The sequence below is a fragment of the Coregonus lavaretus genome (genome assembly GCF_964263955.1).
Source record: "Coregonus lavaretus genome assembly, contig: HAP1_SCAFFOLD_3461, whole genome shotgun sequence".
In the NCBI taxonomy this organism is placed as follows: domain Eukaryota; kingdom Metazoa; phylum Chordata; class Actinopteri; order Salmoniformes; family Salmonidae; genus Coregonus; species Coregonus lavaretus.
Genome location: NW_028158983.1, coordinates 9,672 through 27,824, shown reverse-complemented (window position 1 = coordinate 27,824; position 18,153 = coordinate 9,672). Strand labels below are relative to the sequence as shown.

The following is an 18,153-nucleotide window of genomic DNA, read 5'->3' as shown; positions in this document are numbered from 1 at the left end:
AATAATATTGACATGGCCCCCTTCCTCACCTGACCTAAACCCTATTGAGAACTTGTGGTCCCTTCTTAAACGGTAGATTTATGGTGAAGGTAAACAGTACACCTCTCTGACCAGTGGCTATATTGGTCACAGATTATTTTTTTTGAAATGTCAGAAATGTTTATTTGTAAATTTTTAGTTAGTTTATTATTCTCACTTTAACAGATGAAAATAAACAAGTGAGATGGGGAACTTTTCGTTTTTCATTTAGCTGCATAATAATTCTGCACACTAATAGTTGCCCAATAATTGTGCACACATAGATATTCTCCAAAGAAAGCCGACTTTCTTAAATATTCAGGTTTGAGGTTTATTAACATTTTGGATTGACCGAGAGCACTGTAGTTGTTCAATAATAAAATATATCCTCAAACATACAACTTGCCTAATAATTGTGCACACAGTGTATATATAAAACTCCTATCTCCCCACCCGGCAATCTGATAGCATATGTAAAATCTATGGTGAAATAAAACCACAGATAAATATACCTTACATAGTACATCTATTAAACAATACATACATCAGAAATAGTTACACATTATAGAGATCCATTCATGGATGTACAGGTCTGTTGGATAAACGTTCAGAAATATCCGCTGCTTTTTTCCAGGTTTCCATTGTGGACACCCTGGCCCTGTGAATCCTGGCAGTGGACACATTCTCAGTCAAAAACTTAAGTCAGAACACAGCCTCTCTATTCTCTCATGGGATTTCAGGTCCTCTGACTGGGAAAATGTCTTTCCACAATGAGAGCAGTGGTATGTCTTCTCCTCCTGTGTATTAGTATGTTGGAAAGGCTTTTCTCCTGTGTGTATTCTCTCATGCTTTTTCAGACTCCCTGACCACCTAAAATTCTTTTCACACTGGGAACATTGGAAAGGCTTTTCGCCAGTGTGTATTCTCTCATGCGTTTTCAGGCTCACTAACCACCTAAAACTCTTTCCACAGTGGGAACAGTGGTAAGGCTTCTCCCCGGTGTGTATTCTCTCATGCTTTTTCAGGCCCCATAACCACCTAAAACTCTTTCCACAGTGGGAACAGTGATACGGCTTCTCTCCTGTGTGTGTTCTCTCATGCCCAACCAGGGCCCCTAACTGAGTAAAATTCTTTCCACAGTGGGAACAGTGGTAGGGCTTTTCTCCTGTATGTATTCTCTCATGCATTTGCAGGCTCCCTAACCACCTAAAACTCTTTCCACAGTGGGCGCAGTGGTGTTGGTTGGGCGTCTCTGGGTCTGGTTCCACTGAAGGACTCTTCCCACTGTCTGACTGAGAGTCTGGTCTCTCTCCTGCCAAAGATAAACAGAGTATTTAGTTAAATAGTAAAGTGACCTTAATGAAACCTCCACATTATAAAAGTGTCTTCCTATGAGGTTTAATCCAGACTAGATCCCTCAATAACCTGAGGTCAGTTTTCACAACATTAGATCATAAAAAATAAACTCCAAATCTAATCTCTCATGGAATGTCATGTTATAGGCAGATCAGAGCTCTATAATATTAGATAATGTCATGTTTTAGGCTGATCAGAGCTGTATAATAATAGATCATGTATATAGGCTGAGCAGAGCTCTATAATAATAGATAATGTCATGTTTATAGGCTGATCAGAGCTCTATAATAATAGATAATGTCATGTTTATAGGCTTATCAGAGCTCTATAATAATAGATAATGTCATGTTTATAGGCTGATCAGAGCTCTACAATAATAGATAATGTCATGTTTATAGGCTGATCAGAGCTCTATAATAATAGATAATGTCATGTTTATAGGCTGATCAGAGCTCTATTATAATAGATAATGTCATGTTATAGGCTGAGCAGAGCTCTATAATAATAGATAATGTCATGTTATAGGCTGAGCAGAGCAGAACTCTATAATAATAGATAATGTCATGTTTTAGGCTGATCAGAGCTCTATAATAATAGATAATGTCATGTTTATAGGCTGATCAGAGCTCTATAATAATAGTTAATGCCATGTTTTAGGCTGATCAGAGCTCTATAATAATAGATCATGTTTATAGGCTGAGCAGAGCTCTATAATAATAGATAATGTCATGTTTTAGGCTGATCAGAGCTCTATAATAATAGATCATGTTTATAGGCTGATCAGAGCTCTATAATAATAGATAATGACATGTTTATAGGTTGATCAGAGCTCTATAATAATAGATAATGTCATGTTTATAGGCTGATCAGAGCTCTATAATAATAGATAATGTAATGTTTATAGGCTGATCAGAGCTCTATAATAATAGATAATGTCATGTTTATAGGCTGATCAGAGCTCTATAATAATAGATAATGTCATGTTTATAGGCTGATCGGAGCTCTACAATAATAGATAATGTCATGTTTATAGGTTGATCAGAGCTCTATAATAATAGATAATGTAATGTTTATAGGCTGATCAGAGCTCTACAATAATAGATAATGTCATGTTTATAGGCTGATCAGAGCTCTATAATAATATATCATGTTTATAGGCTGAGCAGAGCTCTATAATAATAGATAATGTCATGTTTAAGGCTGATCAGAGCTCTATAATAATAGATCATGTTTATAGGCTGAGCAGAGCTCTATAATAATAGATAATGTCATGTTTATAGGCTGATCAGAGCTCTATAATAATAGATAATGTCATGTTTATAGGCTGATCAGAGCTCTATAATAATAGATAATGTAATGTTTATAGGCTGATCAGAGCTCTATAATAATAGATAATGTCATGTTTATAGGCTGATCAGAGCTCTATAATAATAGATAATGTCATGTTTATAGGCTGATCGGAGCTCTACAATAATAGATAATGTCATGTTTATAGGTTGATCAGAGCTCTATAATAATAGATAATGTAATGTTTATAGGCTGATCAGAGCTCTACAATAATAGATAATGTCATGTTTATAGGCTGATCAGAGCTCTATAATAATATATCATGTTTATAGGCTGAGCAGAGCTCTATAATAATAGATAATGTCATGTTTAAGGCTGATCAGAGCTCTATAATAATAGATCATGTTTATAGGCTGAGCAGAGCTCTATAATAATAGATAATGTCATGTTTATAGGCTGATCAGAGCTCTATAATAATAGATAATGTCATGTTATAGGCTGATCAGAGCTCTATAATAATAGATAATGTCATGTTTATAGGCTGATCAGAGCTCTATAATAATAGATAATGTCATGTTTATAGGCTGATCAGAGCTCTATTATAATAGATAATGTCATGTTATAGGCTGATCAGAGCTCTATAATAATAGATAATGTCATGTTATAGGCTGATCAGAGCTCTATAATAATAGATAATGTCATGTTTATAGGCTGATCAGAGCTCTATAATAATAGATAATGTCATGTTTTAGGCTGATCAGAGCTGTATAATAATAGATCATGTTTATAGTCTGAGCAGAGCTCTATAATAATAGATAATGTCATGTTTATAGGCTGATCAGAGCTCTATAATAATAGATAATGTCATGTTTATAGGCTGATCAGAGCTCTACAATAATAGATAATGTCATGTTTATAGGCTGATCAGAGCTCTATAATAATAGATAATGTCATGTTTTAGGCTGATCAGAGCTCTATAATAATAGATAATGTCATGTTTATAGGCTGATCAGAGCTCTATAATAATAGTTAATGCCATGTTTTAGGCTGATCAGAGCTCTATAATAATAGATCATGTTTATAGGCTGAGCAGAGCTCTATAATAATAGATAATGTCATGTTTTAGGCTGATCAGAGCTCTATAATAATAGTTAATGCCATGTTTTAGGCTGATCAGAGCTCTATAATAATATATCATGTTTATAGGCTGAGCAGAGCTCTATAATAATAGATAATGTCATGTTTTAGGCTGATCAGAGCTCTATAATAATAGATCATGTTTATAGGCTGATCAGAGCTCTATAATAATAGATCATGTCATGTTTATAGGCTGATCAGAGCTCTATAATAATAGATAATGTCATGTTTATAGGCTGATCAGAGCTCTATAATAATAGATAATATCATGTTTATAGGCTGATCAGAGCTCTATAATAATAGATAATGTCATGTTTATAGGCTGATCAGAGCTCTACAATAATAGATAATGTCATGTTTATAGGCTGATCAGAGCTCTATAATAATAGATAATGTCATGTTTATAGGCTGATCAGAGCTCTACAATAATAGATAATGTCATGTTTATAGGCTGATCAGAGCTCTATAATAATAGATAATGTCATGTTTTAGGCTGATCAGAGCTCTATAATAATAGATAATGTCATGTTTATAGGCTGATCAGAGCTCTATAATAATAGTTAATGCCATGTTTTAGGCTGATCAGAGCTCTATAATAATAGATCATGTTTATAGGCTGAGCAGAGCTCTATAATAATAGATAATGTCATGTTTTAGGCTGATCAGAGCTCTATAATAATAGATCATGTTTATAGGCTGAGCAGAGCTCTATAATAATAGATAATGTCATGTTTATAGGCTGATCAGAGCTCTATAATAATAGATAATGTCATGTTATAGGCTGATCAGAGCTCTATAATAATAGATCATGTCATGTTTATAGGCTGATCAGAGCTCTATAATAATAGATAATGTCATGTTTATAGGCTGATCAGAGCTCTATAATAATAGATAATGTCATGTTTTAGGCTGAGCAGAGCTCTATAATAATAGATCATGTCATGTTTATAGGCTGATCAGAGCTCTATAATAATATATTACTAACTATTTCAGTCAATGTTATAGGCTGCATTTGATCCATTGTTAATAACGTTTTGTTGGTGGCCCACTTCATCTCTGAAGTAATAATGGAAATGACTATCTTTTCAAAATGATAATTGTTTGGTTTAGCCACACTATTCCCCTGAAATGGCTATTTTGGCCATGTTTTTAAGACTTATAAACTCCCAGACGTTTGCTAATATGTTCAGTCTCCCCATAACGTTTGTCTAGTTCATGTAACATCCATAGAGCTTTCCTGTTTGCTTTAACTCTCCAACATTACATTATTTAAAAGTTAGCTTTTTGGGGTATGGGCGATTTCGTGGGAAGGTCAACCTGAACTTGCACAAATCAAGTAAGTCATTTCTAAATGAAAAACTATGTTCATAATTATCCTGAAGGTCTAGGCCTACGTGTTTGAGTTCAGGCTTTATTTGACAAGTTTAAGTAGGTAACTGAATTATGACCATTAAATAGTAGGATGCAATCAATCATATTTAATGTATTTTAGAATGGGCTCACAGAGCTTGTTTTCCCACTCACAGCTGTCCCCCGGTGTTAGTTATGGAGATGTTAATGAAGCAGTACAGACCAAATGGAAGAGTCTTGAGTTTTGTTTTAAAGTATTGTACAGATAGGGGGGGGGGGGGGGGGTCTGGGACAGGGAGTGTACCATCCATAAAGGCTTTAGGAAATGTAAAACATGCACCTTACATCAGATCATATTGAAACTTTCTCTGTAAAGCTAACTTTCATCAAGGGTTTTATATGGTCTATAATTAGTTTCTCGCTTTTCATTGTCAGTATCTATTTCAGAGTTATGATTATCTGTAACATCCATAACGGCATTGGATATTGATGGATCATATCTTAGCTTCAGAAGCTTGTCCATTCACCACCTTTTGTGTGCTTGTTCTGAGATGTTTTCTTCAGACTTTTACTGAAGCAATTGTTGATATCTTGAAAATGATGTGTTCTAGGTATGATTCTCTTAAAACATATACAGTGGGGGGAAAAAGTATTTAGTCAGCCACCAATTGTGCAAGTTCTCCCACTTCAAAAGATGAGAGAGGCCTGTAATTTTCATCATAGGTACACGTCAACTATGACAGACAAAATGAGAAAAAAAAATCCAGAAAATCACATTGTAGGATTTTTTATGAATTTATTTGCAAATTATGGTGGAAAATAAGTATTTGGTCAATAACAAAAGTTTCTCAATACTTTGTTATATACCCTTTGTTGGCAATGTCACAGGTCAAACGTTTTCTGTAAGTCTTCACAAGGTTTTCACACACTGTTGCTGGTATTTTGGCCCATTCCTCCATGCAGATCTCCTCTAGAGCAGTGATGTTTTGGGGCTGTCGCTGGGCAACACGGACTTTCAACTCCCTCCAAAGATTTTCTATGGGGTTGAGATCTGGAGACTGGCTAGGCCACTCCAGGACCTTGAAATGCTTCTTACGAAGCCACTCCTTCGTTGCCTGGGCGGTGTGTTTGGGATCATTGTCATGCTGAAAGACCCAGCCACGTTTAATCTTCAATGCCCTTGCTGATGGAAGGAGGTTTTCACTCAAAATCTCACGATACATGGCCCCATTCATTCTTTCCTTTACACGGATCAGTCGTCCTGGTCCCTTTGCAGAAAAAACAGCCCCAAAGCATGATGTTCCCACCCCCATGCTTCACAGTAGGTATGGTGTTCTTTGGATGCAACTCAGCATTCTTTGTCCTCCAAACACGACGAGTTGAGTTTTTACCAAAAAGTTATATTTTGGTTTCATCTGACCATATGACATTATCCCAATCCTCTTCTGGATCATTCAAATGCACTCTAGCAAACTTCAGATGGGCCTGGACATGTACTGGCTTAAGCAGGGGGACACGTCTTGCACTGCAGGATTTGAGTCCCTGGCGGCGTAGTGTGTTACTGATGGTAGGCTTTGTTACTTTGGTCCCAGCTCTCTGCAGGTCATTCACTAGGTCCCCCCGTGTGGTTCTGGGATTTTTGCTCACCGTTCTTGTGATCATTTTGACCCCACGGGGTGAGATCTTGCGTGGAGCCCCAGATCGAGGGAGATTATCAGTGGTCTTGTATGTCTTCCATTTCCTAATAATTGCTCCCACAGTTGATTTCTTCAAACCAAGCTGCTTACCTATTGCAGATTCAGTCTTCCCAGCCTGGTGCAGGTCTACAATTTTGTTTCTGGTGTCCTTTGACAGCTCTTTGGTCTTGGCCATAGTGGAGTTTGGAGTGTGACTGTTTGAGGTTGTGGACAGGTGTCTTTTATACTGATAACAAGTTCAAACAGGTGCCATTAATACAGGTAACGAGTGGAGGACAGAGGAGCCTCTTAAAGAAGTTACAGGTCTGTGAGAGCCAGAAATCTTGCTTGTTTGTAGGTGACCAAATACTTATTTTCCACCATAATTTGCAAATAAATTCATTAAAAATCCTAAAATGTGATTTTCTGGAGAAAAAAATTCTCAATTTGTCTGTCATAGTTGACGTGTACCTATGATGAAAATTACAGGCCTCTCTCATCTTTTTAAGTGGGAGAACTTGCACAATTGGTGGCTGACTAAATACTTTTTTCCCCCACTGTATGCTGAAATCAGGGGTTGGAATCAGTTCAGGGAACATAAATATATGCTGAAATCAGGGTTTGGAATCAGTTCAGGGAACAGAACCGAAAACTGGAAAATAACAACATTGTAGAGGGACAGAATCAGGAAGGAAAGTGATCCATACTGTTCCGGAACAGAACCCTTCTTTTAAAAGCATGGCAACCAGTTAATAACATTCTAGAGGGACAGAATCAGGAAGGAAAGTGATCCATACTGTTCCGGAACAGAACCCTTCTTTTAAAAGCATGGCAACCAGTTAATAACATTCTAGAGGGACAGAATCAGGAAGGAGAGTGATCCATTCTGTTCCGGAACAGAACCCTTCTTTTAAAAGCATGGGAACCAGTTAATAACATTGTAGAGGGACAGAATCAGGAAGGAAAGTGATCCATACTGTTCCGGAACAGAACCCTTATTTTAAAAGCATGGCAACCAGTTAATAACATTCTTCTACATTCTGGGCATTTTTTTTCCAGTCCCACAAACAATGGAACAAAGTGCCTATGCAAAGCCCTCCCTCTGTCACTCAGAAACTAATTCCAGTGTCTGACAGCTGGAAATCTTTGCAAGTGTGTGTAGGCTTTTTGGAGTGTTTATCCAACTGGATAAAAAAATTAAAAAAGTTATGTCTCCCCCACTTCTAAAACCAAAGTTGCGCCCCTGATCAATACACAGGTGCACCTTGTGCCGGGGACAATAAAATACCACTCTAAAATGTGCAGTTTTGTCACGCAACACAATGCCACAGATGTCTCAGGTTTTGAGGGAGCGTGCAATTCGCATGCTGACTGCAGGAATGTCCACCAGAGCTGTTTCCAGAGAATTGAATGTTAATTTCTCTACCATAAGCCGCCTCCAACGTTGTTTTAGAGAATTTGACAGTACGTCCAGCTGGCCTCGCAACCGCAGACCACATGTAACCACACCAGCCCAGGACCTCCACATCCAGATGATAAACGGGGGGACGTCCTCCCCAGCTGCGTTGAAGCAGGCCAGCACTGTGATGTGCTCCTTGGTCCCCGGAGCCTGCTGGTACACGTGTTTTGCGCCCCGGGGAGCCAGCACTTTGAGCCTGCTCTGTTCGCTACGAAACCCAGACTCATCGCAGTTATAGATTTGTCTGGGTTTCTCCCTCAACCCACTCTCCTCCAAGTGCTTCTCATAAGAAGTGAAGAAGGTGTCCATCGTCGAACGCGCGGCACACTCAGCTCTCCCCCTGTCCAGGGTGTCCGGCCTCCTCATGCTCAGGTTCTTGGGCCTCCTCCTGAACATTTCCCACCACCTCTTCCCCAGTGGTGGGATTTTCTTCCCTTGGTGCCAAAACTTACAATAGAATAGAATATAAATTGTCCAGGATGAAAATGTTTATTTTGGCATCACCATCCACATTTCAATCAAATCAAATTTGATTTGCCACATGCGCCGAATACAACAGGTGTAGACATTACAGTGAAATGCTTACTACAAGCCCTTAACCAACAATGCAGTTTAAGAAAAAAAGTAAAAATAGCAAATAATTAAAGAGCAGCAGTAAAATAAAATAACAGTAGGGAGGCTATATACAGGGGGGTACCGGTACAGAGTCAATGTGCGGGGGCACCGGCTAGTCGAGGTAATATGTACATGTGGGTAGAGTTAAAGTGACTATGCATTTACATCACACACATTGACAACAGTCAGTCCAGCATTCTACATACATAAACACATAGAACACCAGGAACCTGCCCATTTCATCAGCCTCTGTCTGGTGAAGGGGAACCCATGGCTGGCGCAGTAGATACAGTACTGCACCAGAGACTTTTCATACTCTGGTGCAAGCAATGTGGGTGGTCCACTGTGACCACCATGGGTCACCCGGCCGCTCAGCCTGTCCGCCAGGGTCTTCCGAGGTACACCATGCACCTTGGTAGATAAGAAAAGAAAACTGTTACTAGCAGATACAATTCACACACACATGGTAATCTCCCAAAAAACAAAAGATGCCGAACCTTGGCAGCCTGGTGGATAGCCATCCCTGCCCCGCAGTCCTCCATGGCATGGAACATGTCCACCTGACTAACCTAAGGGCGGCAGGTAGCTTAGTGGTTAAGAGCATTGTGCCAGTAACCGAAAGGTCGCTGGTTCTAATCCCCGAGCTGATTGAAAAATCTGTCGATGTGCCCTTGAGCAAGGCAATTAACCCTAATTGCTCCTGTAAGTCGCTCTGGATAAGAGCGTCTGCTAAATGACTACAGAAAAACAAAAACAAAAACCTAGGCAGCCTGGTGGATAGCCTTCCCTGCCCCTCAGTCCTCCATGACATGGAACATGTCCACCTCACTCCACTGCTTCCTCTTGACTTTCTCCATGCTGTGGTGGTAAATACATGTAGCTAAATAACTTGGCATACTATACACATTTTAGAAAGATAATCCATCTGAATATGTATAAACATTTACAATTCAAAGCTAAGGCATTGAAAGGTGATGATGAAAGGTTTGACAATAACTGAAAGAATACCCACGTTTCTTTGATGTTATCTGTAATGAAAATTAGTGTCCCAATTAGTTTAATATTGATGCACACATCGTAACATTTGACTAAATACTGCCTCTATGTAGTTGTTGTAACATGAAACACAGCCAACAGTGATAGGTGTCAAAAAGTTCATGGTTCAAAGTTCAAAAGTATTTTTTGCAGATTGCGCAAAACGCCCCCATCAGACGACTCCAATTTTGATATGGTAAAGCTTGACAACATTCAGCTGTTTTCGTGATATGTATTATCTAACGCTTACAAGTTCTTTCCTTTTTTAGTTACTAAACAACATTTAGCAACTAAGCTAGCAACATGAGCAAATCCGTTAGCTATATGTCAGAGGTAAAAAGTTGGATATTAAATTATGCGTGTGTTGTGTGTCGCGCAGTCGAATTTTACAATATACAGCGTGTCCCAACAAAATGTGTACAAATATTACTTGAAAACTCTCATAACCTAACTTAACTTACATAAATTGCAATGATAGTCGGTGGTCAGCTAGCTAGAAAGGGTGTATTTAGTCGTTAAACTTACCGTTATTTTCCAGTCCATTACCGTTATTTTCCAGTCCAGCTCGAGGTGATTTAGTCCTCCAACCGTTAGAGTGTCCGAAGTTAGTGTCCGATTGTCGAGGGAAAATGTGCGATTTTTCTTTATTTTTTACTATTTTAATTGAAAACAATCAAAGTATGGTACTTATGTCGGATAAATAATGCAAATAAGAAGCCTTATGGATGTTACATTAAAGGGCCAATGCAGCCGTTTTTATCTCAACATCAAATCATTTTCTGGGTAACAATGAAGTACCTTACTGTGATTGTTTTCAAACACCTCCCCCAAGGGGTACTATAGCCACACACATCAAACGTTTAATTTATATCTTGTTTGTCAATTCTGTGCGACATTAACGTTTTTTTTTTAAAAAGAATTTTGAGTGCAAATCCATTGTTTTTGTTGGTGACCTGCTCTTTGGTGGTATACATATTTTACAGTGTAGTTTTATCAATTCCTACATTAAATAACAACATATTAAAATGTAGCTCTTCAGTAGAATACCGCTTTTAAACCACGCATCAGTTCAACAACAGTTTGTACTCCTGTTTTTAAGACTGTACTTACTGGTGTTAATCAGAGCTCCAGTCTCCTCCACCTCTTCCAATATGACAGTTATCTCTCCCTCCTCCTTCACTCCAAAAACTGCATCCTCCTCTTCTTTCACTGTAACATCCTCCTCCACTTTCACTCTGAACGCGTCTTCCTCATCTTTCACTGTAACATCCTCCTCCACTTTCACTCTGAACGCGTCTTCCTCTTCTTTTACTGTAACATCCTCCTCCTCCTCTTCCACTCTGAACGCGTCTTCCTCCTCTTTCACTGTAACATCCTCCTCCTCTTTCACTCTGAACGCGTCTTCCTCATCTTTCACTGTAACATCCTCCTCCTCTTTCACTCTGAACGCGTCTTCCTCTTCTTTCACTGTAACGTCTTTCTCTTCTTCTTTCACGGTAACAGCTTCACCCTCTACTTGTTTTTGTATTGTAACATCCTCCTCTTCTTTCACTAGAGCTTCTTTCTCCGTCCAGCAGACCTCCTCTTCTTTAGCAGGAGGAGAGTAGCTTTGTAAGCTCATGGTCGGGGATGTTAGCTAACTAGTTAGTTAGCATTAGCGACTAGTGCTAGGCTAATTTATCAAGACAGCTACCTGACTAACAACGTAAATATGAAAAGAAATGGGGCAACTAGCTATAAGACAGAAGTATGTTTCAAACAAAGAGGCAAATATGCACCAAAACAGTCTAAAAAGCTTGAACGTTTCAGCTACGTTAGCTAGCAAACTACCGAGACAACTGACTAGCTGTTGTTATTGAAGAAGCGTCCCGTCCACTAGATTATACGTCACACTAACAGCATCGCCTGAAAGACCCACACTGCCATCTGCTGACTGGAGTGGGTAACGCAGTTTAAGGAAACGTTTATTTAATTTCCTGACAAAAAGTGTATTTTTCATTTATTTCATTAAATAATAATATTATATTGATACGTCCAAAGGAAAGCATGTGTTGATTGATTAGTGCAGATTTGTAATGAGTATAAAACATACTTTCCATCTACTACACATCTGACTGCATTTAAGGCAATGTCATATTAATTCAGTCAAACAAACGCTCTGCATCATGATTTAACAGTGATCTACGTTCTATGAAAGCTGCTGGGAGCAACCCGGAGAGTCGCTAGAGGAAAAACAAAGCTAACTGCTCATGCCCAGGTCCTGGCATATCACCAGACTGCACACAAAGAGGCACTGAACACAAGTTATACATTTACATTTACATTTTCGTCATTTAGCAGACGCTCTTATCCAGAGCGACTTACAAATTGGTGCATTCACCTTATGATAGCCAGTGGGACAACCATTTTACAATATTTTTTTTGGGGTGGGGTAAGAGGGGGTAGAAGGATTACTTTATCCTATCCCAGGTATTCCTTAAAGAGGTGGGGGTTTCAAGTGTCTCCGGAAGGTGGTGAGTGACTCCGCTGTCCTGGCGTCGTGTAGGAGCTTGTTCCACCATTGGGGTGCCAGAGCTATACCAATCTCATTGCAAATGGTGAGGGGAACCCCAAAATGCTATTTTCTGTTGTAAAGAAATTAGTTCAACCACCAGATAACTCCTCCTTTACCCACTCCATTGAGTAAAGTAAAAATGTTCATGAATTTTTCAGATTCCCAAATCTGAAATAAAGAGCATCTACTTCAGACCTGCCCCATCTGCTTCATACTGAGCCTCCCAGCTGCAGTTTCACCAAATTCTCATTGACAACCCCAACATCTGTCTGAGGTCAACTACCTGCCCCTCTGCTTCATACTGAGCCTCCCAGCTGCAGTTTCACCAAATTCTCATTGACAACCCCAACATCTGTCTGAGGTCAACTACCTGCCCCTTGGACCCGATTCCCACAGTACTCATGAATCCAGCCTCACTCTTCTCAGTCCAACTACGACCACAATCATCAATAAGTCTGGCTGGATATTACAGAACTACCTTTTCATGTCAACAACTTATCAATGTTCTCAGAACAACCTCATCACATTTTCATAGTCCTTTAGCTTGATGACTAGTACACAAATTAACTCAATGAAACAGACAAAATTGAAGAGGTTTCAAGGTTAGAATGAAGAAATGCACATTATTTTAATCTATTTAAATTTCATCAATATCCAAAGCATAAACATTTCTGGCCTCCCGAGTGGCGCAGTGGTCTAGATGCAGTGCTAGCTGTGCCACTAGAGATCCTGGTTCGAATCGTGGCCGGCCGTGACCGGGAGACCTTTGGGCGGCGCACAATTGGCCCAGCGTTGTCCAGGGTAGGGGGAGGGAATGGCCGGCAGGGATGTAGCTCAGTTGGTAGAGCATGGCGTTTGCAACGCCAGGGTTGTGGGTTCGATTCCCACGGGGGGTATGAAAAAAAAATCAAATAATGTAATGCACTCACTGTAAGTCGCTCTGGATAAATGACTGGAATGTAAATATAGGCACCCATTCTTAAATAATTCCATATTTCTTCTCAAGTAAATTGAAAATAGCTTTTGGTCTCCACACCTTGTCATTGGATGTTCAACATTGCAAAACCATTTTTTTATTTAAGTTTACTAAATTAAATTCAGAAATCAAAGACAAATGGCACGGACCAAATAACTGTCACCCCAATAACAACAGTTAAACCCCTGGAGATACAGTACAATAACAAGGTGTGGAGACAACAGTTACACCCCTGGAGATACAGTACAATAACAAGGTGTGGAGACAACAGTTACACCCCTGGAGATACAGTACAATAACAAGGTGTGGAGACAACAGTTACACCCCTGGAGATACAGTACAATAACAAGGTGTGGAGACAACAGTTACACCCCTGGAGATACAGTACAATAACAAGGTGTGGAGACAACAGTTACACCCCTGGAGATACAGTACAATAACAAGGTATGGAGACAACAGTTACACCCCTGGAGATGAAGTACAATAACAAGGTGTGGAGACAACAGTTACACCCCTGGAGATACAGTACAATAACAAGGTGTGGAGAGACAACAGTTACACCCCTGGAGATACAGTACAATAACAAGGTGTGGAGAGACAACAGTTACACCCCTGGAGATACAGTACAATAACAAGGTGTGGAGACAACAGTTACACCCCTGGAGATACAGTACAATAACAAGGTGTGGAGACAACAGTTCCACCCCTGGAGATACAGTACAATAACAAGGTGTGGAGACAACAGTTACACCCCTGGAGATACAGTACAATAACAATAACAACAGTTACACCCCTGGAGATACAGTACAATAACAAGGTGTGGAGACGACAGTTACACCCCTGGAGATACAGTACAATAACAATAACAACAGTTACACCCCTGGAGATACAGTACAATAACAAGGTGTGGAGACAACAGTTCCACCCCTGGAGATATAGTACAATAACAAGGTGTGGAGACAACAGTTACACCCCTGGAGATACAGTACAATAACAAGGTGTGGAGAGACAACAGTTACACCCCTGGAGATACAGTACAATAACAAGGTGTGGAGACAACAGTTACACCCCTGGAGATACAGTACAATAACAAGGTGTGGAGACAACAGTTACACCCCTGGAGATACAGTACAATAACAAGGTGTGGAGAGACAACAGTTACACCCCTGGAGATACAGTACAATAACAATAACAACAGTTACACCCCTGGAGATACAGTACAATAACAATAACAACAGTTACACCCCTGGAGATACAGTACAATAACAAGGTGTGGAGAGACAACAGTTACACCCCTGGAGATACAGTACAATAACAAGGTGTGGAGACAACAGTTACACCCCTGGAGATACAGTACAATAACAAGGTGTGGAGACAACAGTTACACCCCTGGAGCTACAGTACAATAACAAGGTGTGGAGACAACAGTTACACCCCTGGAGATACAGTACAATAACAAGGTGTGGAGACAAAAGTTACACCCCTGGAGATACAGTACAATAACAAGGTGTGGAGACAACAGTTACACCCCTGGAGATACAGTACAATAACAAGGTGTGGAGACAACAGTTACACCCCTGGAGATACAGTACAATAACAAGGTGTGGAGACAACAGTTACAGCCCTGGAGATACAGTACAATAACAAGGTGTGGAGACAACAGTTACACCCCTGGAGATACAGTACAATAACAAGGTGTGGAGAGACAACAGTTACACCCCTGGAGATACAGTACAATAACAAGGTGTGGAGAGACAACAGTTCCACCCCTGGAGATACAGTACAATATCAAGGTGTGGAGACAACAGTTACACCCCTGGAGATACAGTACAATAACAAGGTGTGGAGACAACAGTTACACCCCTGGAGATACAGTACAATAACAAGGTGTGGAGAGACAACAGTTACACCCCTGGAGATACAGTACAATAACAAGGTGTGGAGACAACAGTTACACCCCTGGAGATACAGTACAATAACAAGGTGTGGAGACAACAGTTACAGCCCTGGAGATACAGTACAATAACAAGGTGTGGAGACAACAGTTACACCCCTGGAGATACAGTACAATAACAAGGTGTGGAGACAACAGTTACACCCCTGGAGATACAGTACAATAACAAGGTGTGGAGACAACAGTTACAGCCCTGGAGATACAGTACAATAACAAGGTGTGGAGACAACAGTTACACCCCTGGAGATACAGTACAATAACAAGGTGTGGAGACAACAGTTACACCCCCTGGAGATACAGTACAATAACAAGGTGTGGAGACAACAGTTACACCCCCTGGAGATACAGTACAATAACAAGGTGTGGAGACAACAGTTACACCCCTGGAGATACAGTACAATAACAAGGTGTGGAGAGACAACAGTTACACCCCTGGAAATACAGTACAATAACAAGGTGTGGAGACAACAGTTACACCCCTGGAGATACAGTACAATAACAAGGTGTGGAGACAACAGTTACACCCCTGGAGATACAGTACAATAACAAGGTGTGGAGACAACAGTTACACCCCTGGAGATACAGTACAATAACAAGGTGTGGAGACAACAGTTACACCCCTGGAGATACAGTACAATAACAAGGTGTGGAGACAACAGTTACACCCCCTGGAGATACAGTACAATAACAAGGTGTGGAGACAACAGTTACACCCCTGGAGATACAGTACAATAACAAGGTGTGGAGACAACAGTTACACCCCTGGAGATACAGTACAATAACAAGGTGTGGAGACAACAGTTCCACCCCTGGAGATACAGTACAATAACAAGGTGTGGAGACAACAGTTCCACCCCTGGAGATACAGTACAATAACAAGGTGTGGAGACAACAGTTACACCCCTGGAGATACAGTACAATAACAATAACAACAGTTACACCCCTGGAGATACAGTACAATAACAAGGTGTGGAGACGACAGTTACACCCCTGGAGATACAGTACAATAACAATAACAACAGTTACACCCCTGGAGATACAGTACAATAACAATAACAACAGTTACACCCCTGGAGATACAGTACAATAACAAGGTGTGGAGAGACAACAGTTACACCCCTGGAGATACAGTACAATAACAATAACAACAGTTACACCCCTGGAGATACAGTACAATAACAATAACAACAGTTGCACCCCTGGAGATACAGTACAATAACAATAACAACAGTTACACCCCTGGAGATACAGTACAATAACAATAACAACAGTTACACCCCTGGAGATACAGTACAATAACAAGGTGTGGAGAGACAACAGTTACACCCCTGGAGATACAGTACAATAACAATAACAACAGTTACACCCCTGGAGATACAGTACAATAACAATAACAACAGTTACACCCCTGGAGCTACAGTACAATAACAAGGTGTGGAGACAACAGTTACACCCCTGGAGATACAGTACAATAACAAGGTGTGGAGACAACAGTTACACCCCTGGAGCTACAGTACAATAACAAGGTGTGGAGAGACAACAGTTACACCCCTGGAGATACAGTACAATAACAAGGTGTGGAGACAACAGTTACACCCCTGGAGATACAGTACAATAACAAGGTGTGGAGACAACAGTTACAGCCCTGGAGATACAGTACAATAACAAGGTGTGGAGAGACAACAGTTACACCCCTGGAGATACAGTACAATAACAAGGTGTGGAGAGACAACAGTTACACCCCTGGAGATACAGTACAATAACAAGGTGTGGAGAGACAACAGTTACACCCCCTGGAGATACAGTACAATAACAAGGTGTGGAGACAACAGTTACACCCCTGGAGATACAGTACAATAACAAGGTGTGGAGAGACAACAGTTACACCCCTGGAGATACAGTACAATAACAAGGTGTGGAGAGACAACAGTTACACCCCTGGAGATACAGTACAATAACAAGGTGTGGAGACAACAGTTACACCCCTGGAGATACAGTACAATAACAAGGTGTGGAGACAACAGTTACACCCCTGGAGATACAGTACAATAACAAGGTGTGGAGACAACAGTTACACCCCTGGAGATACAGTACAATAACAAGGTGTGGAGACAACAGTTACACCCCCTGGAGATACAGTACAATAACAAGGTGTGGAGAGACATCATCAATTTACATTTATTTGAGAAGAAAAAAAAAGTGCAATATATTTGCCTGCATTCTGTATCCAATCACATTCATTTAGCAATATCCAAATCATATATCAAATCAAATTCAAGGTTAGAATCAAGAATTGCAAAATTCTATTCATCTAAATAACAATTTAATAGACTAGAGTCCTGTCCAGGGGAAGTACTTGTACGTCAAGCTGCCTCTCACTACAGAAACAGGAGATGGGCTCCTGTTACTATGAGCTGTTCTGGATCAGACAAGCCAAGGCTCCTGTTACTATGAGCTGTTCTGGATCAGACAAGCCAAGGCTCCTGTTACTATGAGCTGTTATGGATCAGACAAGCCAAGGCATCTGCAAGGCTACTTACTTACTTATATAATAATGTACATTTATCAACAATATCCAAATCATATAAATGAATCAGAGTTTATATTTTTATTTAGTTGTATCCAATCATCAAGCTCCTAATGAAAAACGAAATACATATTTTTAAATATTTAATCTGATTTTAGACGTGATCATGTCTCCAGATGAAAACTATAACAAAAACAGGCCTATTTTAA

The 18,153-nt window shown here is 40.0% G+C and overlaps 1 protein-coding gene across 1 annotated transcript; it reads right to left on the bottom strand.

Annotated features, from left to right (window-relative positions):
• Positions 1–331: 331 nt before the first annotated feature.
• On the bottom strand, positions 332–11,765 carry LOC311123406 (uncharacterized protein). Its single transcript, XM_084197672.1, has 2 exons — positions 11,044–11,765; positions 332–1,330 (listed from the first exon to the last, which is right to left on the bottom strand). The coding sequence occupies exons 1-2, from the start codon at positions 11,552–11,554 to the stop codon at positions 708–710; spliced, it is 1,134 nt and encodes a 377-aa protein (XP_084053798.1). The 5' UTR covers positions 11,555–11,765; the 3' UTR covers positions 332–707.
• Between the last annotated feature and the right edge of the window lie 6,388 nt (positions 11,766–18,153).

Excerpts from the sequence above, each read along its gene's own strand:
- LOC311123406 (XM_084197672.1), bottom strand. The coding sequence starts at position 11,554 with ATGAGCTTACAAAGCTACTCTCCTCCTGCTAAAGAAGAGGAGGTCTGC. Across the intron at positions 1,331-11,043 it reads TGGAGCTCTGATTAACACCA|GAGAGAGACCAGACTCTCAG; the intron begins GTAAGTACAGTC and ends TATCTTTGGCAG.